We start from the raw sequence: 26,845 nt of genomic DNA, 5'->3' as shown, positions 1-26,845 counted from the left end.
ACGATTGCAAATATATCTTTGTTGGAAATGTTGGAATTAACTTGGAAAATTTTATAGTACTTTTAAAGTAATTTTAAAGTAGTACTGGTGTAATGATGGAAGAAAAGAAGGTTAAAATAACACAAAATTTATATTGTACTAGCGGTCCGCCCCGGCTTCGCCCGTGGTACATATTTCGCAATAAAAGGTAGCCTATGTTCTTTCTCAGGGTCTAAAGATTATCTGTGCCAAATTTCATCAAAATCGGTCCAGTACCTAGTTTATGCGTGAAAACCATACATACATACATACATACATACAAACCTTTCCTCTTTATAATATTAGTATAGATAAAATATGGTTTTCAAACACAGGTTTACATTTAAACCATATAAATCTTATCATTAAAATCTCAGTTCAAAAGTATTTACAGTACTGATCATTCCACAATATTATTACAATTACAAATAAATAAAAAACACAATCAAAATCAGGATTATCTTTATTTCTGACATTGTAAATACATGGGAACTTTCATTATGCTCTTCTTCATTTTCACTTTTCCTACTGCCATCACCTGTGTAAATCATTTCATCGATTAATTCAATTCACCTTTAAAAACAAAACGAAGAAGGGTATGTAATAGCAGCTCTATATAATTCCACACAGAGAGAACACATTTTTGACTGACAGGCTACCGTCTCCTACCACCCGATTTATTTTTGATTGTGTATGACCGTGAATTGACCTCTATTTGGATGCGATGGGGGAAGCGCGCCTGCGGTACGCCTGCGGTACGCCCGCGGCGCAACCGTGGCGTGCCGCCTCGTCGCCTTTCCAAAATTCTTTCATACAAAATGTATAAGAAGGACGTGGTGCAAAACAGATTCAAGAGGTGCGCTTATGGCACGCCCGCGCCCGCGCCGCTTGTGTTTGACCCGCGCCTTAGGCGCGGGACATAATATACAAGCGGCGCGGCGCGCATCGGGCGCGCTGTTGGCGTCCGAAAATGATATTTATATAGAGTGGTTAAATGCATTTTCTTCATGCATAATTTAGTAAAATTATGTTTTTTGTGCTAAAAGAGATTAACATTAATTTGAAAGTAACGATTTTGTTTTGATAATTCCTTGTAAGTAAATAGCGAGGATAACCCCACGATTGCAAATATATCTTTGTTGAAAATGTTGGTATTTACTTGGCAAATTTTATAGTACTTTTAAAGTAATTTTAAAGTAGTACTGGTGTAATGATGGAAGAAAAGAAGGTTAAAATAACACAAAATTTATATTGTACTAGCGGTCCGCCCCGGCTTCGCCCGTGGTACATATTTCGCAATAAAAGGTAGCCTATGTTCTTTCTCAGGGTCTAAAGATTATCTGTGCCAAATGTCATCAAAATCGGTCCAGTAGTTTATGCGTGAAAACCATACATACATACATACAAACCTTTCCTCTTTATAATAGTAGTATAGATAAAATATGGTTTTCAAACACAGGTTTACATTTAAACCATATAAATCTTATCATTAAAATCTCAGTTCAAAAGTATTTACAGTACTGATCATTCCACAATATTATTACAATTACAAATAAATAAAAAACACAATCAAAATCAGGATTATCTTTATTTCTGACATTGTAAATACATGGGAACTTTCATTATGCTCTTCTTCATTTTCACTTTCCCTACTGCCATCACCTGTGTAAATCATTTCATCGATTAATTCAATTCACCTTTAAAAACAAAACGAAGAAGGGTATGTAATAGCAGCTCTGTATAATTCCACACAGAGAGAACACATTTTTGACTGACAGGCTACCGTCTCCTACCACCCGATTTGTTTTTGATTGTGTATGACCGTGAATTGACCTCTATTTGGATGCGATGGGGGAAGCGCGCCTGCGGTACGCCCGCGGCGCAACCGTGGCGTGCCGCCTCGTCGCCTTTCCAAAATTCTTTCATACAAAATGTAGAAGAAGGACGTGGTGCAAAACAGATTGAAGAGGCGCGCTTATGGCACGCCCGCGCCCGCGCCGCTTGTGTTTGACCCGCGCCTTACATGGTACGCCTCAGAGCGAGGTAACGCCGCATGAGTCATGTTTTTTCGTGCGTGCAGCCGGCGCTATCGAATTATAAGACGTTGTCACGTCAAACAAACCGCAATAAAATCCGTTGCGTAGTTTTAAAGATTAAGCATAATAGGGATATAGGGACAGGGAAAGCGACTTGATTTTATAGGTACTATTAGTGATGATGATTGTGATTTATTTATTGTACGTTGACAAGACACCGTTACGTGATAATAAATATAATATTCTGTATGTACTAATATCACAGTATTACAATACTATTTCCTACAGTAAGGAATCGCCTTTGATGTCGCGCGATGCCGCCGCCAGCGTAGGTACTTACGCTGCCACACGAAAATACGCTAGGGTTGCAACAAATGGGAAATAAAACAATTGTGATTATTAATATTATGATGAAATCATTTATTCATATTTCATATGTACATTCAAAATAATTGCGATTATTAAATCTGATGTAATTATTTGTTCATAAATATATAATTACAGATATTGCACTGCTAAATATTATTTACGTGGACACTTTATTTTTGGATGTTCTTAATTGTATATTATAACATTTAACTAAGTAATGCATTCGCATTGGGATGTACAATCTGATTAGGAAATAATGAGGACAACATATACATAGCTTTGATTTTAATTCAACAGATACAATTAATACAATCTTTCTGAAATATTGTTTCCTTCTGGGATTTCAATGTAGATTTACATCCGTAAACGGAACAGTTTGTGCGCGCCATAATAGAATATGTAAGTACCTATGTATAATAAAATTATTACACAAAAAATACGACTGCGTCGTCCTTTCGCGATAGGTAAAGCAATCTCAGCGTGATTGCTTTACGCTTCCCGCGTCGCCCGACCCCCGCCAGTTCCCCTCCGTTTCTCTGCACAAGTACATTCGTCGCACTACTGTAGGATGGTAATACTGTGCTAATATTATAAAGCTGAAGAGTTTGTTTGTTTGAACGCGCTAATCTCAGGAACTACTGGCCCGATTTGAAAAATTCTTTCGGTGTTAGATAGCCTATTTATAGAGGAAGGCTATAGGATATAATTATTAGCGTGATGATATAATATTATATCGACACGCTAAGACCAACAGGAGCGGCGCACTGCGTGTAAAACCGCAAGGCACAGCTAGTAGAAGATAGAAATAGATTAGCTGAGTGTTTCTTTAACTGCAGTTTGTCCATTGTGATATAATTAAATATCTACCTTATATTTAAATATGTATTTACATATCTGGTTTAATCGAGTCATAAATCGAAATGGAATAAACCATAATCTTTAAATTTAATAAAAAAACTACGTTATACTAAAACCAAAAAATAATTTGGAAAATCCAAAAGTGCACGCCTCATAATTTTTTGTTAATAAATATTTATTAATTATTATTTTTGTTTATTTAATAACAATTAAACCACATCGAATCAGACCCTGAAAAATGAAAGGGTTCTATTCCTGAGCATACTCAAGCGTAAGAGAAAAAAAAAGACTCGATTAGTAAAGTATTTCGGTCGCTATCGTGTTAACAAGAAAAAGGATCCGCACATACAGACACACGGACGTCCAAGACAGAACTTTTTTAAACTGTTTTTTAAGTAGTTTAAATAACAAAAATGACATCAAAAATATCATGAACGTTAAAAATAGTGTTTTTTCTTAATATGTGTGTGTATGTATTATCTTACAAGTGCAATGTATGATACATAAAGACATTTTAAGTTTGAAAAATCAGATGTTTTGCGCGAAGTGACAGTAGTACCTAGTATAGTATAGTATAGTATAGTATATTATTATTATAGTGTGTTCCTAGGGCAGGCGGAAATTCGTACAATGACCTAACAGGGGTGTCCAACAATACGTCGTGAATGCGTGTCGCTGTGCTTCCTAATCTGCACCTTATACAGACATGTAATAACAAGTTTGTTACCTCTGAACGACGGCGTCGTTCACCCCACCTTGTACCACGAGAACCCGTACGCTGCGTAAACGACATGTAAACGATAAATTAGTGTATGAAAAGCGATAGGTATCGTTTTATTTGATGATAACATAATACTTCGTGTCATTGTACGAATTTCCGCCTGCCCTAGAAACATACTATAGTCTGTGGTAGTACCCACCTCAACGCTTCGCTTATGAGGCGTGCAATATGCATTATAAATATTAAAATTGTAATTTTAATTAAAAAGTATAAATCATAAAAATATAAATTCTGTAAGTCATACAAGTACCTCAACATTTTCTCTACCTAATCCCTCTCTAGAGCAGAAGCAGGTGGAACATCAACTCTCTTCTCTTGTGGCCGAATAAAAGAACCACGCCACCTCCCCACGACGGATCAATGACTGACAATGCTTATCAGCTAGCTGTTATGTTCATTCACAACTCGCTAAACAAGTTTTCAATTCAAAATAAAAACGTATTTAAATGTTTATAAAGTTGTGAATCAGAATTTTCTTTGAAAAAGCATTATGCATAATCAATGTTTTCTTTACAAATCCGTACCAAGACTTCGCATGTTATCAATCGATATCTGATAGTCAGTGAGTTAGTAATCTACATTGATTAATAATTCGTAGTATCACACTACTAGTTATGCCCCTCGGTATTACGCGCATTGCCCTGCTCCTATTGGTCTAAGTGTGATGTTATATATTGTTGCGGATCTTTATTATTATAAAGATCCGCATTAGAAATTAAACTCAAGTCGTTATTTTTCGGCATAATAATAAATTATTATTAGCTGTAAATAGATCATGTGCTAAAGAGCACCTTTCACTTCGTCATCATTTGGGTCATGCCTACCCACTTTAAATATTAGTACCTACTTATAATCTGCAAACAGAACAATTTCACACCTATCCTGCAAATAATAAGGGTTATATTGGGTATAGACCAAGAACTAGAAGGGACCTAAAATAGAACCTTGTGGAACACCATTGTAATTGACGCACCTTTAGAACTCTCCCATCGCTAGCGAGTATCGTGTGCGTTAACTCATAGTAGATCTACTGTACGGTATCTGCATTGTTGTGGTTGTCAATCTTATTTATTTATTTATTTACAAAGGATAGCCTAAAATCTTAATCAGTAATAAATTAGATTTTATCTATTCTTAATAGGATTCAGGTGTACAATCGTGCACTATCAAACATTACGACGAAATTTGATTAATGGAAGCACCTGTTTTAATTCCTATCAATTAAATTAAATGATTAACATCAGTGCCTTCTTTTTTAATTTTTAAAAGCCTTATTAATACAAGTAATAATATCTTAAATCGTATAACTCAAGCAGCGATGCTTCACGTGGATAGATAAATCCTTGAAATCCATTCAAAAACAACTTAATTTATCATCACGTCTTGATAATCGTAGAGACAATATTTTAATTTAATCAAAATTCTTCGTAATTATAGATAGTGAACGATTGTGATCTTGTGAATCCTATTTAAATAAAGAAAATCTTCTTTATTGGTTATTAAAGTTTAATAACTATAACAACGAAGATGCCTTACTTGCCACTTCTGGGCGTGCTGCTCCTTGCAGGTAAATAATTATTTTAATACACATAATTTGAATGTGCTACACGGTTATTACCCGTGGACAAACCCGCGGGCAAGACTATGTCACTGTGAAATCATCAAAGTATGTCCCGTAGTTTTTTGTGAAGAACCTACATACTAACAAACTTTCGCATCCTACTAATATTACGAATGCGAAGTTTGTGAGGATGGACGGATTGATGTTTCTTATTCTTTCACGTAAAAACTACAGAACTAATTACAATTAAATTTTGTATGTAGGTAGCTGAAGACCCAGAATAAGACACAGGCTACTTTTATCCCGGAAATCCCACAGGAACGGGAACTATGCGGGTTTTTCTTTAAAATCGCGGGCGAAGCCGCGGGCTGAAATCTAGTTTATAATATAAGTATTAAGTAAGCTTGTTTCTGATGACAATCCTTGTAATTTTTTGGTTTTATGTTGTATTTTTTGTAATGGACCAAGAATAGGCCTGTTTATATAGTTATGTTATTTTGATGATTTTACTCATTTCATTTCATACTGAAAATAATATGATATTTACACATTTTTTAAAATATATCTTATTATTTTATGTCTCTTTACCCGACATTGCTTGGTTTAGAAAAAAAAAATTCTCCACAAAGATGTAGCTTTCTTCTGGTAAAATTTCTTTGAAAATCAGTTCACTAGATCCAGAGGTTACTCCCACAATCTTACAAACGTTACTTCTTTATAACAGTTCAATTATATTACTATGTTTTCTTGTTTACAGCAATTTCTCAGTCTGCTCCAAGCTCTCGTATTTTCGGAGGTCAAAATACCACTATCGAGAGATATCCATCTTTGGTGCAAATTGAATATTACGACCCTATGTCTAGAATTTGGGAGCAGAAATGCATGGGCAACATCTTAAGTACTAACTGGGTACTTACAGCTGCAAATTGTTTCGGCAGACGGTAATTATTATTTTTTTAATTTCATACAGTTACTCAACACTAGATACCGGTATACGTAAAACATACAATTGAGGGACCCGCCCGTTTTATAAGCCCGTTTTATAATGCCCTCTTCGATCTTCTTCAGTTAAAAAAATATACATGCAACATATTTTAGGATATTATATAATCTGCTACTTTGATAATTGACCATGTGAATTTTATACTATAGAAAAGAAAATTACGAGATTCATTTCATAAGGGCAATCGATCTTAATTACAAAATCAATCTTAATTACAGTGAAATTGTTCTTCAAGCAAAGTAGTAATTTGTAGTTTATTTTTTAATACAATGATAAATGTTAAGTAAACTGGGATTATTACAGGGATAGAGTGGAGTATATGCGTATACGAGCAGGTTCCAATGACCATGGTTTCGGTGGCAGCTTGCATTACGTAGACGTAGTACGCAATCACCCCGACTACTACAAAGCTGCCCCTAGGGACGCCGACGTCGCCGTCATCAAACTGCTCGATCCCCTGGTGTTCTCGCCGTCCATCCAAAAGGCAAATATTGCCAGCCGGCGCATTGTTGTGCCAGACAATTACCCCGTTGTACACGCTGGATGGGGTCGCAACTCCGTGAGTACACATGTTATTGACTTCCATTAATTAAGCATGTCATACATTTATAGTGAAATAATTAATTAAAAAAAGAAGGGTTGCACTCCGGGAGTGCCGTGCCGGCAGAAGTGAAAACTTGATTATTAACGTTGAGCATGTTTGATATCCATCCGTCTTACGCTTTTTCGATCAGGTCACGTGTCCTAACGCGAGTTTAAGATTTTATACCCAACGCCGCTAAAGAAGTTTTCACTTCAAAAAAGAACCAGCCGGCACTCCGGGAGTGCCGGCAGAAGTGAAAACGCGCGTAGTAGAGAGGGGATAGCTGTCTACTCTCCATCCGTCTTACGCTTTTTCGATCAGGTCATGTGTCCTGACGCGAGTTTAAGATTTTATACCCATTACAGAAAAAGTGCTCAACGCTGCTAAAGAAGTTTTCACTTCAAAAATTAATTGTGCCGTAGGCACAAGGTCAGTTTGCAAAGAGTAACCATCTAATTCCTTGCCAGTAGAATTGTTATTCCGAATCGCTGGTATTTAAAAATGTCTACTGCAATGAATTATTTTGAATTTGAGTTCAAAAGAATAATTCGTATTTCAGACTGCCGGGCCGTCATCATTCATTCTTCAAGATGTAACCGTTTACACGGTAAGCAGACAAGAGTGTGCTCGGCGCTACGCACACATTACACCAATATCGATCACCAGGAACATGATCTGCGCTGGAGTCCTCGACGTGGGTGGTCGTGACGTTTGCAATTGGAACACTGGTGGCCCGATGTACATTGGTGACATATTAGTTGGCATCATGTCCTTTGGAAATAACTGTAATGATTCTTATTATCCGCGTATCAGCACTTCTGTCCCGGCTTACTCAGATTGGATCGTCGCGAATGCTCGATAATTACATTAAGTTACTTGAGGAATTCTTGCTAAATAAAGACGTATAATTTATATCAAACTCAATTGTTTCATTATGATGTTCCTAAACAGTGGTGTGTGTTGTGTTTCTTATTGGTATTTGAACCAAGAGTAATAATATCTACCGTATAGTAAGCAAAGCAAAGGTTATTAAATGTTTGTAATAATTTATTATGAACTAGCGGTCCGCCCTGGCTTCGCCCGTGGTACATATTTCGCAATAAAAGGTAGCCTATGTTCTTTCTCAGGGTCTAAAGATTATCAGTGCCAAATTTCATCAAAATCGGTCCAGTAGTTTATGCGTGAAAACCATACATACATACATACATACAAACTTTTCCTCTTTATAATATTAGTATAGATAGGTATTATTTGTTCAATAGATAAACAGATAAAATATAATTAATTAAATTCATTACTTTAAGATGCACATTAATAGGTTAAAATACAATGAAAAAAATATTTGGTCCCCGCATTAGACCATGACTAGTTCAATGTGTATTTCTAAATACGCCATTTTGTAGCGTTACAAGACTAGACTGATGCAGTTCGTATAAAGGATAGACGTGATCGTAATCCTATGAAAATGGCTTCAAACGACATTTTATTTGTCATACACATCATCATCATACATCCTTTCACGCCAATCCGGGGCGGATGCCAGACCAACTCGGCCACCCGTGAGAGCCAGAGCGATCGAATTATTTATATTCTTTATAAATTTATATTTAAATACAGCATTTGAATGCCATAAAAACCAAAAATTATAATAGCAGAGCCACAGACATATATTAAGTAATATATTATATCTTGATACAATATGTCTGTGAGCAGAGCGATACCTGCGCGACTATTGCGCGAGATTAGCAGTGTCAAGCATTTATTTAAGAGCCAGCAAAACGAGTGTTAGAATCAATATTATATTCAATTTCATAATTTCATTTCATTTAAATTTCAATTCAAAATTAGGTTTTTCTATTATCTATTGCTGTCGCGCTATGCCTCAAGCTTCCAACGTAGAGCGCGACAGGGACAACTGCAGCTCGGGCCGAAAATACCTAGGAAAATTAAGCAAATTCGACGTTCCGTAGTCCCCTGTTTCCTCCTCCAAAACTAGACCGATTTAATTATTTTTTTCATAATTTAGTAGAGAAAAGGCTATCGATGTTCCTACGTTTGCTTTTTTATATAATGTTAAAAAATTAGTTCTATGGAAGACGGAACATAACGGAAAATCTGTCCTATTTCTTACGTTTTGAAAGATTCATATCTTTTTTAATAATTAAGATATGACAAAAAGGAAACATGGCTAAAGTTACCATAGATTAAATAGTACAAAATATATTGCTCTACTGGCACAACCCAGGAAGGAAACAGGGGACTACGTTTGTATGGAAAAATTGCTCTTTTGTTTGCTCTTAATGCTCTAAGGATGTCAAATTTTCATAGTACAATCAGAGGGCCGAGACAAACGTCAAAACGAAAGGGAATAGAATCCGCAATCGCTACTAATTGACGTTTTGGTAATGGTTCGATCACAATGACGAAGACGACCTCGACCAAAATTCCCATCCAGCCAAAATTTGTTCAAAATAAAAAAAAAATAGTTGTCTGTAAAGTCGGTTTACTGACGATAGTTGAACGTGACAACGTCCGATTGTGCTTCTTTGTCGCTCGTTCCGCGCTCTCGCTTGCACTTCAAGCCTTACATGGAACGCCTCAGAGCGAGGTAACGCCGCATGAGTCATGTTTTTCGTGCGTGCAGCCGGCTCTATCGAATTATAAGATGTTGTCATGTCAAAAAATGAACTGGCTAGAAACAATAAACTATGAAGACACGGAAAATAACATTTCTACTTGGCTCACATAAGCGGCGATGCCTGACTTAGCTATCCTTGAAATCTTAAAAAAAACCAGCCTAATACATTATTTATTACCAATTTACAACATTTGATATGCATAATATAGACAATATTTTTTATTTAATCAAAATTCGTCGTAATTAAAGATAGTGGACGATTGTTTATCTTGTGAAACATATTTAAGTAAAGAAACTCATATTTGATAACTAAAACAATGACGATGTCATACTTACCGCTTCTAGGCGTGCTGCTCTTCGCAGGTAAACAGTTATTTTAATTTTCGCTTACCCCGTGGACGAACCCAGAAGATCAAGAATTTCTATAGCTCATGTATAATAATTAGTCTGGTGTAAAACCGAAAATATCACTAAATCATTAAAATATGGCCAGTAAAATTTTCGTGAAAGAGTAATAAACCTATAAAATATAATATTTTTGTTTACAGCAACTTCTCAGTCTGAAACTCCAGACACCCGTATTGTCGGAGGTGAAGACACAATCATTGAGAAATATCCATCTTTGGTACAATTGGAATATTTTGACCCTTATTATGGAACTTGGTCTCAGGATTGTGCGGCTAACATCCTATCTACTTACTGGATTCTTACAGCTGCACATTGCTACGACCATCAGTAATTATTATTATCTACTACTACTCTACTTTGACAATGAGTTGATATCATAATGCTTCTATCTTCTATAGTAATATCAACCCATCATCAGAGTAGATAGAAATAAAAACCGGCCAAGTGCGAGTCGGGCTCGCGCACAAAGGGTTCCGTAGCAGCAAATATAATAAATTACAGTTAAATCAACCTATCTCAAAAACTATAAGAGATACTTTGATCAAACCAAAAATCGTTGAAAGAGTTAATTAGCATGCATCACCTCTATTTTTTTTAGAATTTTATACCCCGTAGTTATAAAAATAGAGGGGGGGGGACATACTTTTTACGACTTTGAGAGCTGATATCTCAAAAACCGTTCACTTTAAGAAAAATGTTTTTTAGAAAACTTTATATCATTTTAAAAGACCTTTCCATTGATACCCCACACGGGTATGTACATCGAAAAAAAAAATTTCATCCCTCAGTTACATGTATGGGGGGCCCCACCCCCAATTCTTTTTTTTACTATTTAGTGTCATATTTTTGTAGCGGTTCATACAACACATATTCCCATCAAATTTCATCACTGTAGTACTTATAGTTTCCGAGTAAATCGGCTGTGACAGACGGACAGACGGACAGACGGACAGACGGACATGACGAAACTATAAGGGTTCCGTTTTTGCCATTTTGGCTACGGAACCCTAAAAATGACAAAGATACATCTAAACATTTCTGTTAACAATTAATAACCATTAACCATGATATTATGAAGGCAATCAATCCGATTTATTGTCAAATTATTTTTCGTGTAGATTTAAACTTTTATTGTATAAAGTAGGTATTAAGTATTAAGTTACGTTGTAAAATTGTTTGTAAAAGTAAAGAAATAAAAAGCTTAAATTGTTATATTAATGAAATTGTCTATTACAGTTATATATTGGAGTCCATGCGTATACGAGCAGGTTCCACTTACCGTATGACTGGTGGAAGCGTGCACTACATAGACTTAGTGCGTAATCATCCCGACTACGGCGTAGCGATTGGCCACGACGCTGATATTAGCGTCATGAAACTGCTCACTCCTGTGGTGTACTCGCCGTATATCCAAAAGGGTACAATTGCCCGCCAGGGCTTTGTTGTGCCAGACAATTATCCTGTTGTGCACGCTGGTTGGGGTGATATCTACGTGAGTACACATTTCATTGGCTTTCACAAGCATTAAGTAACTATATTTTGACGACGCGGTTGGCGCAGTGGTAAAGTAACTGCCTACTGAGCCGACGGTCCCGGGTTCGATCCCCGGTCAGGGCAAATATTTGTGTGATGAACTCAATTATTTGTTCTTGGGTCTGGGTGTTATTATCTATATATGTATTTATTAAATATTATATTTATCGTCGCCTAGTACCCACAACACAAGCCTTAATTGAGCTTACTGTGGGACTAGGTCGATTTGTGTAATAATGTCCTATAATATTTATTTATTTATTTATATATACATTAATTGTACTGATCACAGCTGATAGGTAATTTTTTATTAATTTTTAATTGTGTCGTATGCGCAATTTGCTATTATTTAATTCCTTTCTGATTATTCCCGGTAGAATTGTCAATCCGAATCGCTGATAATAAAAAAAGTTTACGCGAATAAATTGTTTTGAATTTGAGTTCAAAAGATAAATTCCTATTTCAGACTAATGGGCCGGCACCATTCATTCTTCAACATGTAGGCCTTTACACGATAAATAGAGAAGTGTGTGCAAGGCGCTACGGAGACGGTGTATCATCATCAATCACTGAGAACATGATCTGTGCTGGAATCCTCGACGTGGGTGGTCGTGATGCTTGTCAAGGGGACTCCGGCGGTCCGCTGTACGCTGATGGCGTCATAATTGGTATAGTGTCCTTTGGAAGAAACTGTGGTGATCCTTATCACCCTGGTGTAAGCGCTTCTGTCGCATCTTTCTCTGATTGGATTATCGCTAATGCTCGGTAATTAAACATCCTGATCCTGTTGATTGAAAATTCTTGCTAATTAAAGAGGTATCAATATAGAACTGATTTGTTTCATTTTAACACTCTCGCTAAGTGTCAGTTTACCTGAAAGCAAAAAACATATAAATACATACATATAGGTTAAAATAATAACTGTCCTTCTTAAATATAAATTTATAAGGATTAGAAAAAATTCAGTCATGAGGCGGGACTCGAATTTTCGCATCCTTTCACGCCAATCAGGGGCGCATGCCTGACCTGCAGGTCGAGACTAATGGCAGAGAATAGAATAAACGCTAAGGAATAGAAACTGCTATCGCCAATTATTGACAGAAGCTCATGACATTTTAGTAATGGTTCGGTCACACTACGACTACAACGACTACTCTACAACGACTACGACGACAACGACCAAAATTCCCATCCAGACAAAATTCGTTCAAAATAAAATATTAAAATTTCCCGACATAATGGTACTCGGAAAGAAGAAAATTTCTAGGTCAATTAATAAAAAATAGGTTTTTTGCGATTTTTGCCGAGACGATAAGTTAATCATAGAATCACCTGGAACCAAAATTGTAGATCATAAAATTATCTATAAAAAACTTATAGTACATTTTTTTCTAGGAGCCACCGCATTCGCAAAAAAGAATTCCAATAACCCGAACGACAGGAAATTTTAATATTTTTTTTAAGTGTGTTTTTCAGAATTTTGTTTAATTGCGACTGGATGAAAGTTATGTTTGTGGTCGTCTTCGTTGTTGGTAGGGTGAACAATTAATCTTTAGCGAAATAATTTCATACGCTTATCACAACTGGTATCGCTAGCGAATTCTATTCCTTTTCGTTTTGACGTTTGTCTCAGCGCTCAACTCAGCCACTCACTCACTCACCCGCCAGAGCGATCGAATTTATTCTATTCTTTCAGTTTTATGTATCTAAGGGACACACCGCGCGCCATCTGTTGAGATGGTTAACGACCATCTCGACCAATACGAAACATTTTTCAATGAATACAATATTGTAACGATGGAATACGACCTTCTTGTTGAATTTGATATTTTTGATTTTATGGCATTCAAATGCTTTATGAATATAAATTTATAAAGAATAGAAAAAATGATGAATGCTCTAAGTTAGGTAGGTAGGTAGAAGGTAGTTAGTGTAGGTTACACGCTCAGTCTGGCGTCAGTTCAGTCCATCAGTCTGCTCAGAATGACGGGAGAATTATCGTCTAACCGGTTGACTGACGGACTGATGGTTCAGAATGGATGTCAAATTCTCATAGTATAATCAGGGCCTCTAGACAAATCGCAGAAACGCTAAAGAAGAGAATCCGCGAATCCGTTCTAAATACAAAATATGAAGAAATTGCAAATAACTATTTTTTTATTAATTGAACTCGAAAAAGACACACATGAACTACAATAATATGAACGATATACGTAAACTCATCTGGATTTTTACTTCTTTAGACATAATATAATTTCACATAAGCTTACGAATCAAATATACAAGTCGTTAGTACAATATATCCTAGCGTATTGTATCCCTATCTTGGGGGAGCTAAAGAGTCAAGTCTACAAAGCGTATGCCAAGGTGACTTCTGAACATTTTATTTATTACCCTCAAACACGTAAAAAAACACAATTGTATCAACAGCAAAGAAAAGAATAAAGAAAGAGGTAATTAAAAACTCGTTTTACTAAAAATATTTTTGCAAGACGCTAATATCCAACTCATAAGTCAGCTTATATATGTTGAACATTAACAGATTAACTTATTGTGAATAATAAACAAAACAATGAACTGGCTTGAAACAATAATCTATGAAGAACGGAAAATTATATTGCTACCGATTGGCTCACATAAGTGGCGATGCCTGAGTTAAAATCCTTGAAATCCTTGAAAAAACAAAACCAGCCTAATATACCATTTACAACATTTGATATGCATGAAGACAACATTTTTATTTAATCAAAATTCGCCGTAATTAAAGATAGTGGACGATTGTTTATCTTGTGAATCATATTTAAGTAAAGAAACTCAAATTTGATAACTAAAACAATGACGATGTCGTACTTGCCGCTTCTGGGCTTGCTGCTCCTCGCAGGTAAACAGTTATTTTAATTTTCGCTTACCCCGTGGACGAACCCAGAAGATCCAGAATTTCTATAGCTAATGTCTAATTAGTCTGATGTAAAACCGTAAATATCACTGTAAATCATTAAAATATTGCTAGTAATATTTTCGTGAAAGAGTAATAAACCTAAATAATATAATATTTTTGTTTGCAGCAACTTCTCAGTCTGAAACTCCAGACACTCGTATTGTCGGAGGTGAAGACACAATCATTGAGAATTATCCATCTTTGGTACAATTGGAATATTTAAACCCTTATTATGGAACATGGTCTCAGGATTGTGCGGCTAACATCTTAACTACTTACTGGGTTCTTACAGCCGCACATTGTTTCGTCGAAAAGTAATTATTATTTTTTTAATTCAAACCTATGATACCTTATTTAAGGGCCACTGGACAAAAAGCATGTCCAGTGGCTCTTCCTCGATCGACTGCAGTAAAAAAGATATGCTTGTAGATATATGTTTTAGGAAATTTAAAATTCAACTTTGATAATGTGTTGATAACATGATAATGTTAATATAATATTATCAACCCATTATCAAAGTAGATAGAAAATAATGACAAAGATACCTCTTAACATTTCTGTCCGATTAAAAACCGTGCTAATGATAATAATAAGGGCAATCAATCTGATTTATAGTCCAATTATTCTTCAACAAAATTTGTGGTTCATTTTTTTTCAATACAATCAAAATTTGTTTAGTACATCGCATATTATTATTTCTGAGCATACACCGACGCATGTGTGCGTGTGACCCTGTGTACCGACAGAGCTAGCTGCGACCGTCGAAATGTTGTAGATAGGTGATAATCATGTTCGTTGTATAAACGTCTGCATGCGTCTTATAGGTCTTGTGGTCTCCTTAAAGAAAATTACATCTAATTAGTGTTTTAAAAAACTTAATGGATTGGTCTATTGCAGTGATAGAGTGGAGTTCATGCGTATACGAGCAGGTTCCACTTACCGTATGACTGGTGGAAGCGTGCACTACATAGACTTAGTGCGCAATCATCCCGACTACGGCGTAGCGATTGTCCACGACGCTGATATTAGTGTCATGAAACTGCTCACTCCTGTGGTGTACTCGCCGTATATCCAAAAGGGTACAATTGTCAGCCAGGGCTTTGTTGTGCCAGACAATTATCCTGTTGTGCATGCTGGTTGGGGTGGTATCTACGTGAGTATACATTGGCTTTCATACATTAATAGTTTTGATAGCTAATTTTGAATTATTTTCAATTGTGTAGTATGCGCGAAGTTTTTTTGTATAGAGTAACTATTGAATTCCTTCACGATTCTTCCCGGTAGAATTGTCATTCAGAATCACTGGTAGTAAAAAAAGTTTACGCGAATGAATTGTTTTGAATTTGATTTCAAAAGATAAAATTCTATTTCAGACTAATGGGCCGTCATCATACATTCTTCAACATGTAAAAATTTACACGATAAACAGAGAAGTATGTGCAAGGCGTTATGGAGACGGTGTATCATCATCAATCACTGACAACATGATCTGTGCTGGAATTCTCGACGTGGGTGGTCGTGATGCTTGTCAAGGAGACTCCGGCGGTCCGCTGTACGCCGATGACGTCATAATTGGTATCTCGTCCTTTGGAAATAACTGCGGTGATCCTTATCACCCTGGTGTCAGTGCTTCTGTCGCTGCTTTCTCTGATTGGATTGTCGCGAATGCTCGATAATTAGATCCAGTTGCTTGACGAATTCTTGATGAATAAAGACGTATAAATATCAAACTAAATTGTTTCATTATGATTTTTAAAGTTGCTTAAAGTTACCGTTACCGTAAACATCGTTATTTAAAAAATAAAATATTGTACTATCATAAGGTGCAGCAAACAGGCTTCCGTGGTACATCTTTTAATTGAGTGGAAAGTTATTTAACAGAGCGCAGCGCTCAAAATGAGTAAAAATAGAAAATTATATAAGCAACGATAGAGGCGTTACCTGTGGTGTACCACAGGGAAACGGTTTTCAGACCAACTCTCTTTTTAGTGTATATAAATTAACTGACCAAATAGGCGCGGTCCCAGGGGGGTGGTCACGGGGGACATGACCCCCCCCAAAATCGTACTCGATAAAATAGAAAAAAAATCTTATACTGTTGTACAACATGTGTACAATATAAAAAAAAACTGGCTAAGTGCGAATCGGAGTCACTCGCACATCTAAAGTTCTGTTTAAACCTGTTTTTAATCCCTTGCAAATGTCGAAATTAGCGAAAATTTGCAGCTAACGGCTTCCGACTCGCACTTGCCCGGTTTTTCTTTGTAAAATTTAAAAATAAGTAAAAAATGTATAGAAATTTACTCAAGTTTTTGCTTATCACTTCTATTGAATACTATATTTGGCGAGTACGATTGGGGGGGGGATGCATACCTTTCCAGCTGTGTGACCCCCCCCAAAATGTCACGCTGAGACCGCGCCTGTCAGACCAATTTAAGTATTGTAAATGGAATACACACATACACAAAGTCTACACATACGCAGATTATACGGCGATAGTATTTAGTTAGAATTTATGGATTTCAGTATTTTTTTGTAGGGTATTTCCAACTTTCCGATTGGATTATATGAATCCTTTTGCATATTAAAAAAACAAATGCTTCTCAATTACAAAAAAAAAATAAAATAAAACCTTATAATCTTAAATATCCTGTAATAATAATATGCATTTTAATCTATTTTTTTGTTCATATAGTCATGTTAATGCCATCCTAAGCGGTGATCAATCAGGATGACTTCATTTAGACCGCCTTAATATTTGGGCAACTGCGGTTTCCAACGACAGATCTCCATAAACTTTGCGATATACAATCAGTCAGACAACTAAGAATACATTTTATTAACACCATAATATTACCATATATACATATTATATAGATACCATATATTCAAAAGTAGAAAGAAGAAGGTAATTAAAACTCATTGTACTAAAAATGTTTTTGCAAGACGTCAATATCCAGCTAACTTAGCTTATATACATTATACAATCATATCAGAAACTACAAACACAATTACAAACTTTCATCCACTACTTTATACCTTAGGGGGTAGAATTTATCAAAATCTTTTCATAGCAGATGTCTAGGCCTGATTCGGCAGATGTCAAATTTCAGCCTGATTCGTCCAGTGGTTTGGGCTGTACCTTTTAGCTATATATATTTAGTACTAACTAGATTAACTTGCTGTGGCTTAAAAACACAACAATGAACTGGCTAAAAACAATAAACTATGAAGACTAGGAAAAACTCCGTGCAACTGATTGGCTCACTTAAGCGAAGATGCGTGACCTACATAGCTAAATTTTTGAAATCCTTGAAAAAAAAACCGGCCAAGTGCGAGTTTCGATTCGCGTACCGAGGGCCCCGAACAACCCTACTTTGTATTATGTTCTATATCTAAAATGTATGAATTAGCAATTTTTCCTTTATCTGTGATATAAGACATTGCTTTTAAACCAAATTTCATGAGTCTGTGTTCACGGCAAGTACAATGAGCATTTTGATTCCCATGTGAATGTCGAAATTTGCGATAATTTGCAACATAAACGGCTGTATCTTTTGATTGCGTTGGCTTATAAGTTTCGCTTTTTCATAGCTTGAAGAGACCGTAGGTTTGAGTATTCCATATAAATTTCAGCTTGATACCTCAATGCGTTGACAGACAAACGGACAACAAAGTGCGAGGTTCGCCCTAATAACCAGTCTAATGAATCATTTATAATATTTGATATGCATATAGATAATATTTTTATATAATACAAATTCGTCGTAATTATAGATAGTGGACGATTGCATATCTCATCTGAATCATATTTAAATAAAAAAAAAACTCAAATTTAATAACTAAAACCATGAAGATGTCGTACTTGCCGCTTCTGGGTGTTCTGCTCCTAGCAGGTAAATAGTTATTTTTATTTTCCTAATTATAATATACTGTATCTGTAGCAGTGTCTGTGCCGCGTGGTTTAATTCTCACGAGTCTAATATATAACCGTAAATATTAATGTAAAATCATCAACATACGTCGAGTATTTTTTTTTAGAAAGAATAATAAACCTAAAGAAAATATTTTTGTTTGCAGCAATTTCTCAATCTGAAACTCCAGACACTCGTATTGTCGGAGGTGAAGACACAATCATTGAGAAATATCCATCTTTGGTACAATTGGAATATTTTGACCCCTCTTATGGAAATTGGAATCAGGACTGTGCAGCTAACATCTTAACTACTTACTGGATTCTTACAGCTGCACATTGCTTCGCCCATCAGTAATTATTATTATTTAATTTCAAACTGTCACAACCTGTACGTAAAATATCTTATTTCGTTCAGGGCCACTGGACAAAAAGTATGTCATAATGCCTTCCTCGATCTACCGCAGTTAATAAGTTATGCTTGTAGATATTATGTTTTAGGATATTTTATACTCTACTTTGACAATGATTTGATGTCATAATGCTTCTATCTTCTATGGTAATATCAACCCATCATCAGAGTAGATAGAAAAAATGACGAAGATACATCTAAACATTTCTGTTAACGCTTAATAACCATTAACCATGATATTATAAAGGAAATCAATCTGATTTATTGTTAAATTATTCTTCGTGTAGATTTAAACTTTTATTGTATAAAGTAGGTATTTAGTATTAAATTAAATTGTGAAATTGTTTTAAAATAAACATAAAAAGCTTAAATTGTTATATTAATGAAATTGTCTATTACAGTCATAGAGTGGAGTCCATGCGTATACGAGCAGGTTCCACTTACCGTATGACTGGTGGAAGCGTGCACTACATAGACTTAGTGCGCAATCATCCCGACTACGGCGTAGCAATTGGCCACGACGCTGATATTAGCGTCATGAAACTGCTCACTCCTGTGGTGTACTCGCCGTATATCCAAAAGGGTACAATTGCCCGCCAGGGCTTTGTTGTGCCAGACAATTATCCTGTTGTGCACGCTGGTTGGGGTGATATCTACGTGAGTACACATTTCATTGGCTTTCACAAGCATTAAGTAACTATATATTATGATACATTAATAGTGCTGATCACAGCTGATAGTTAATTTTAAATTATTTTTTATTTGTGTCGTATGCGCAAAGTTACTTCATGCCTTGCATGAGTAACTTTGCTACTATTTAATTCCTTTCCTATTCTTCCCGGTAGAATTGCTGGTCCGAATCGCTGGTAATGAAAAAAGTTTACGCGAATGAATTGTTTTGAAATTGAGTTCAAAAGATAAATTCCTATTTCAGACTAATGGGCCGGCACCATTCATTCTTCAACATGTAAGCCTTTACACGATAAACAGAGAACTGTGTGCAAGGCGTTATGGAGACGGTGTATCATCGTCAATCAATGACAACATGATCTGTGCTGGAATCCTCGACGTGGGTGGTCGTGATGCTTGTCAAGGGGACTCCGGCGGTCCGCTGTACGCTGATGGTGTCATAATTGGTATAGTGTCCTTTGGAAATAACTGTGGTGATCCTTATCACCCTGGTGTAAGCGCTTCTGTCGCATCTTTCTCTGATTGGATTATCGCTAATGCTCGGTAATTAAGCATCCTGACCCTGTTGATTGAAAATTCTTGCAAAATAAAGAGGTATTAATATAGAACTGCTTTGTTTCATTCTAATCTCGCTAAGTGTCAGTTTACCTGGAAGCAAAAAAAGTTTACTGAATGTTGGAAAATAATGTTTTATTTATTTTACAGTTAGATAGACAGATTTATTTCCAAATTTGAAACGATGGATAATTTTTTTTTTTTGATGAATGAGACATAAGAAAATGTAATCATATGAAGACGATATGATGGAAATGTAGTAATTTATAAAAATGTCTATCATGAAGTCGCTTTTCTTATATAATAGGTTCTTTTTTTATTCAGTGTCACGCCGAGCAATAATATTTTTATAGTAAAAGAACCCGAAGGTCTTCACTAAAATATCACTTGGTATTACATTATGACCATTCACAAATAAGTTATAGTAAGCTCGTGATAGATGCACTGCACTGGGCAACGGTCGGCGAACGAATGACCTCGTGCGCGCGCGCTGCTTTAAATTGGTTCGCCGTTCGTTATTTTTTAAAGCTTAGATGGTGGCGCCGTCATATATATTTTTTTCATTGGGTAGACCAATAACATGCTCCAATCAGAGCAAACGACGATTACCGTCTTTACCACTGAAGCAGAATATGTTGTTGCTTCCGATTCTGCTAAATAAATTATATGGTTGTGACAATTATTGTTAGACCAAGCAAGGTGAAACAGAAGAAGAAATCAGAGCGCAATAAAGATTATTTACCAAAATAAAAGTAAACACATTGATATAAAATATACCCTTATAAGATAAAAAAATAATTTGGAAAATCCAAAAGTGCACGCCTCATATTTTTTTTTAATAATTATTTATTAATTATTATTTTTGTTTATTTAATAACAATTAAACCACATCGAATCAGACCCTGAAAAACGAAAGGGTTCTATTCCTGAGCATACTCAAGTGTAAGAGAAAAAAAAAGACTCGATTAGTAAAGTATTTCGGTCGCTATCGTGTTAACAAGAAAAAGGATCCGCACATACAGACACACGGACGTCCAAGACAGAACTTTTTTAAACTGTTTTTTAACTAGTTTAAATAACAAAAATGACATCAAAAATCATAATCATAATCATAATCATTTATTCACCATAAAAACAAAATTAAATACATAGAAATAATTATCTTAATTAATTAAACATAAAAATACAGGGATATTATAATAGGACCTGATGATTAAAAAGATAATATGACCTGCAGACCTACACTAAGACAGCTTGTATCGTAGGCCTGCAACCCTTCCTGATTACACAATAAGGTAAGTGGTACTCATTATATTTCAGGTATTAAAAATTATCTGATATTATCAATCAAAATTATTTATACATAAAGATAAAACATTATTTATACATATTAAGATTAAATTTACATTTTTATTTATTATTTATTATTTATTAATTTATAAACTAAATGAAATCTGCGCCTATATTAACGCCTTTATTTATAAGTGTGTAACTATGTGTGAAAATGTGTGTGTGTGTGCGTGCGTGTGTGTGTGTGTGTGTGTGTGTGTGCGTGTGTGTGTGCGATTTGTGGCAAGACAGAGAAAATAACATGGATCAGACAATAACTTTAAGCAATCTCTCAAAAATATCATGAACGTTAAAAATAGTGTTTTTTCTTAATATGTGTGTGTATGTATTATCTTACAAGTGCAATGTATGATACATAAAGACATTTTAAGTTTGAAAAATCAGATGTTTTGCGCGAAGTGACAGTAGTACCCACCTCAACGCTTCGCTTATGAGGCGTGCAAAAGACTCGATTAGTAAAGTACCTATTTCGGTCGCTATCGTGTTAACAAGAAAATCCTCCGCACATACAGACACACGGACGTCCAAGACAGAACTTTTTTAAACTGTTTTTTAACTAGTTTAAATAACAAAAATGACATCAAAAATATCATGAATGTTAAAAATAGTGTTTTTTCTTAATATGTGTGTGTATGTATTATCTTACAAGTGCAATGTATGATACATAAAGACATTTTAAGTTTGAAAAAACAGTTGTGCATTCGCATTCCTTCTGATTGGTTGTGTTTGTACTAGCTTTGTCTTATCTTCGTACGTACTTCTTTGCACGGCTCGACCCGCGGCCGGGTCGAGTCAGCGCACTATGGAAAACGAGCCGTATGTCTTAGACAATACGGGCGAAGCTGGTGGAGTTGATATTGCGGAGATTAATGTAAGCGGATCGGAGGAACGTATTATTGAAAGCGGTGATGTATTAGATATGGGAACGGAGGATGTGAATAGGAAGAGGTCGAGGATACGGGAGGAGAATTCGTCGGAGGAGGATTGGAATATTGTTTCTAGAAAGCGTAAAGTTGTACGTGCAGGCAGCATAAACGAGTTGGAGGAAAAAATTGAAGTAATTGTCACAAGCAGTTCTGTGTTACCTAAACAGTTCACATTAGCTCGCTTATTCAGCGAAAATAAGATTGGCGGTATATGTCGTATTAAATATTTATTACAATATAAAATGAGCATTACATTTGAGGAGGAGAGATTTGCAAAGCGTTTTGTCGAGTGCAAGGCTTTTGAAGATTTGGGATGGAAATGTCAAAGGTCATCTGAGGTGGGGATGTCATATGGAGTGATTAAAAATATTGAATTGGATGTTTCTGAGGAGGAATTATTGCGTAATATATCAAGCAACATCGAATTAATTTCTGCAAAGAGATTAAATCAGAGAAATTTTAATGACAAGGGTGTGAGTTCTTGGGAGAAGTGCGAAGCTATCCGACTGTGTTTTAAAGGGTCAGCTCTTCCCAGTCATGTATCCATTTATGGCTTACGTATCAATGTGGATCCTTATGTTTTTTCTGTCACACAGTGCTCTCGATGTTGGAAGTTTGGCCATAGGCGTTTGGTGTGCCCTTTTAAGAAAGTTGTTTGCCCTAAGTGTGCTAAAAACCATGAAAACTGTACAGTTACATCATTCTGTTGTGTTAACTGTTCTGGTAACCACATGGCACTACAAAAAATTTGTCCGGTGTTTAAAAAAGAAAGAAGATTACGCGAGATAATGTCAGAATTTAACTGTACCTATAAAAAAGCTTACTATTTACGTGCCTCCTAGCCCATTACCTGTAGAATTACCCGAACCTACCCCCCCTATTTTACCTGACACTATGGAGAATCAAGATGTTGTGGGTGAAAAAAATGAACATCTAATGTCTCATCTGTTTGCTACCCCCCAGCCAGCTGCATCGAGAAATATTGGTATCCGCCGGAAGCAAAGGAGACAGAAAAGTGCCATGTCTGGACGGGATACGCCATTTCCCTCGATGGAGGATATATCTTCAGCACAAATGGATATCCAAGACCACACACCTCAAAGACAACAACAGCCACAGCCTTCAAGACTAAGTGAGGAAGGTAGAAAGGAACTGGTGGAAGGATTAAGTTTCTTTCGCCTCTTGGCCAAGTTGTGTAATGTCGCATTTAGTAAACAATCACTTGACGAGAAAATTCATCAGATAGTTACAATGTGCACGCAGTGGATTATATCTAAGGTAGTGAGTAGTTTTTCAATTGAAGATTTATTTGAGTCATTAAAAAATAATGGATGATGACGATCGAGTTAGCATTATTAATATTATACAATGGAATTGCCAAAGTTTACGCCCTAAGCTCATTAGTTTGGAATCTTTACTTAATCATGAAAAAATTCATATTGCTGTGTTAAGCGAGACATGGATTATGCGTGAGTCTGATTTGAGAATAACAGATTATAACATTTTTCGCTCCGATAGAATAGATGGTTATGGTGGAGTAGCTATTCTCACGCATAAGTCTGTTAAGTGTATCTATAGTAGTCATCAAAGTTCGAATGTTGGTATTGAATTGTTGCATATTAAAATTCTTAATTGTCGGCATATTGAGCATATTTTGAGTGTTTATTGCCCATCTACTGTCCCGACTTCTCAAAATGATTGGGATTATGTGTTTTCTGGTTTCGGTGGTAAAACTTTAATTCTGGGTGATTTTAATGCACACCATGTTGGTTGGTCTTATAAATCTGATCAAAGAGGGGCACAGGTTCTGAACGCATCGATAGATAATAATTTTATTTACCTAAACAATGGAAACTTCACAAGATTGCGGCTCGTTGATGGTGTTCTACAACAATCCACTCCTGATATATCTTTTGTCTCTACAGATTTGGCAACTTTGTTTTCTTGGAAAGTCACTAACGAGTCATTGGGAAGTGACCATTTAATTATAAAGCTGTCATCGTCCACATATGATAGACGATCGTTTATTAAACGTAGGAATTTCAATAATTGTGATTGGGATGCCTATACTTTATTTTTAGAACAATCATTTAATAACTTTAATGTTCCCTCAAATTTACAAGACTTTTATGATTTATTTGAACATACTTTGGTATCTGCTGCTGATAGACTAATTCCGTATAAGAAAATACCCCAATTCTTTTGTGATAAATTTAAACCTAAACCCTACTGGAATGCAGAAGTTTCAAAGGCGGTTGCTGAACGTCGTTTAGCTCTGTCAATATTTAGAAGCTGTCCTTCTCCTGCAAATCTAGACGTACTCAAAGAAAAGATTTCTAATGCTCAAAAAATTATTCGGATCGCAAAGAATAAATCTTGGCAGCGCTTTTGTACTTCTATTGATCTCTCCACCTCATCTTCGGACATGTGGCGTAAAATGAAGTGGCTTAAAGGGCATCATGTTAGATCGACTGGATACATGGTAAGTAAAGATAGGGCGGAGGCTTTACTTGTAAATCTAGCGCCTATGTATGTGTGCCCTGCACAACCTACCTTTTCGTCCAGGAATACTAAACTAGAATCAGCAATAACTATTCAAGAACTAAATAATTCTATTAAAAAATCGGATACTGCCCCGGGGTGTGATGACATTTCATTTTCAATGATGCGACACTTACCGATGATGGGGAAGCTTTTATTACTTCAATTATACAATGCCTTTTTATTAACTGGTTTTGTGCCCTCCCAATGGCGTACAGCAAAGATAATTCCTATTCCTAAACCTAACTGCGAAGTCAATACTCCGGGTGCATTTCGTCCTATCGCTTTATTATCGTGCATTTGTAAAATTTTCCATTCAATTCTAAATAAAAGGCTAGAATGGCATTTTGAATCGAATGATCTTTTCTCCCATAGTGTTGTTGGTTTCCGTCGTTCTCGCGGTTGTTTTGACAGTCTTACATTTCTTGTGTCTCATATTCAATCCAGTTTTTCAACAGGCGCTGCAACTGTAGCCTGTTTCTTTGATATCAAAAGTGCCTATGATAACTTGGATATAAGTGCTTTGTTAAAAACTTTAGATGAGGTAGAAGCCGGGTCAAAAATTTGTAATTATCTTTGGTCGTATTTAAGTGAAAGGCGTCTCAGGATTGAAGCTGAGGGTGGAGTTGTGACGAGATCTACCGGACGGGGCTTAGCTCAAGGCGACCCAATTTCACCATTGCTTTTTAACGTTGCCACGTATCAAATTTGTAAAAATATTCAGAGTGTTAAAATGTCTCAATATGCCGATGATTTTGTTCTATTTGCGTCCAATAAAAATTTGTTTCGTGCTGTACAGGATGTGCAATCAGCGGGAAACATTTTTATTGATTTTCTAAATAGTTTGGGTCTTTCGATTTCAACTTCAAAAAGTAAAGTGTGTGTGTTCAAAAGGGGAACTAATAGAACATTAGTAGATTTAAGTTTTGATAACGATTTGTTACCTGTAGTGAATGAAGTCAAATATTTGGGCATGTGGTTGGATTGTTCTTTAAGATGGAAAAAACACATAGAGGAGATGGTTGCTAAAGTGTCTCGGCATATTAATATTCTGAAAGTATTGGCTGGCCCCGGTTGGGGGATTCATCAAAAACATATAAGACGGCTTTATATTTCTCTCATTCGTAGCCGAATAGATTTCGCTTGTTTTTTATATGATAATGCAGCTAAAAGTACATTGCTCAAATTGGATAAAGTTCAAAACCAGGCTTTGCGTGTAATAGGTGATGACCTTATATATTTATGTATTTTCTCTTATCTATTAGTACGTATTATACATATTTATTTATTTTTTATCTTTTTTATTGCTTCAGTGCTTCAGTATACACCACCTACCTGTATTCGTTGTTTTTGTCATTGCTTTCCTTGGTTGGGTTACCTGGAAGAGATGGCTCTGTAGCCATAAGGTCGCCCATTGTGCAATTTATGTGTATTCTATTTTATGTAATGTCTGTAATTTGGTGTGTACAATAAAGTTCTCATTCATTCATTCATTCATTCATTCATTCATTCATTCATTCATTAGGTGGCTATATACGTAGTACCCCTATTCATGTTATGGAAAATGACCTTTGTCTTCCTCCCCTATTTATTCGAAGAAGGTATCTGGCGGGGAAGTTTTGGCTAAAGTGTAGGTCGTGTAAAAATAGTTTAGCAACTACGGCGCTAAATGAACTGTTTTCACTGAGTCGATCAAGGTATTGGAATAATAAAAAGCTTCCCCTTCTTGTTC

The 26,845-nt window shown here is 35.8% G+C and overlaps 4 protein-coding genes across 4 annotated transcripts; all 4 read left to right on the top strand.

Annotated features, from left to right (window-relative positions):
* Positions 1 to 5,578: 5,578 nt before the first annotated feature.
* LOC149479635 (trypsin, alkaline C-like) lies at positions 5,579 to 8,128 on the top strand. Its single transcript, XM_089708284.1, has 4 exons — positions 5,579 to 5,629; positions 6,381 to 6,564; positions 6,930 to 7,185; positions 7,769 to 8,128. Exons 1-4 carry the CDS (start codon positions 5,590 to 5,592, stop codon positions 8,069 to 8,071), a joined length of 783 nt encoding a protein of 260 aa, XP_089564410.1. The 5' UTR covers positions 5,579 to 5,589; the 3' UTR covers positions 8,072 to 8,128.
* Positions 8,129 to 10,164: 2,036 nt separating this feature from the next.
* On the top strand, positions 10,165 to 12,618 carry LOC149479634 (trypsin, alkaline B-like). The gene is made up of 4 exons (XM_089708338.1): positions 10,165 to 10,210; positions 10,396 to 10,582; positions 11,492 to 11,747; positions 12,255 to 12,618. Exons 1-4 carry the CDS (start codon positions 10,165 to 10,167, stop codon positions 12,555 to 12,557), a joined length of 792 nt encoding a protein of 263 aa, XP_089564464.1. The 3' UTR covers positions 12,558 to 12,618.
* Positions 12,619 to 14,623: 2,005 nt separating this feature from the next.
* On the top strand, positions 14,624 to 16,438 carry LOC149479633 (trypsin, alkaline B-like). Its single transcript, XM_089708337.1, has 4 exons — positions 14,624 to 14,669; positions 14,854 to 15,040; positions 15,624 to 15,879; positions 16,100 to 16,438. Exons 1-4 carry the CDS (start codon positions 14,624 to 14,626, stop codon positions 16,400 to 16,402), a joined length of 792 nt encoding a protein of 263 aa, XP_089564463.1. The 3' UTR covers positions 16,403 to 16,438.
* Positions 16,439 to 18,582: 2,144 nt separating this feature from the next.
* LOC149479632 (trypsin, alkaline B-like) lies at positions 18,583 to 20,294 on the top strand. Its single transcript, XM_089708336.1, has 4 exons — positions 18,583 to 18,622; positions 18,807 to 18,993; positions 19,453 to 19,708; positions 19,986 to 20,294. The coding sequence occupies exons 1-4, from the start codon at positions 18,583 to 18,585 to the stop codon at positions 20,286 to 20,288; spliced, it is 786 nt and encodes a 261-aa protein (XP_089564462.1). The 3' UTR covers positions 20,289 to 20,294.
* Positions 20,295 to 26,845: the final 6,551 nt, after the last annotated feature.

The sequence above is a fragment of the Colias philodice genome, chromosome 20, assembly GCF_061535455.1.
Source record: "Colias philodice isolate Cphi_HAF_F1 chromosome 20, ilColPhil1 Martin Lab GWU primary, whole genome shotgun sequence".
In the NCBI taxonomy this organism is placed as follows: Eukaryota; Metazoa; Arthropoda; class Insecta; order Lepidoptera; family Pieridae; genus Colias; species Colias philodice.
The sequence above is the reverse complement of the archived record's forward strand: the minus strand, read 5'-3'. Positions and strand labels throughout refer to the sequence as shown.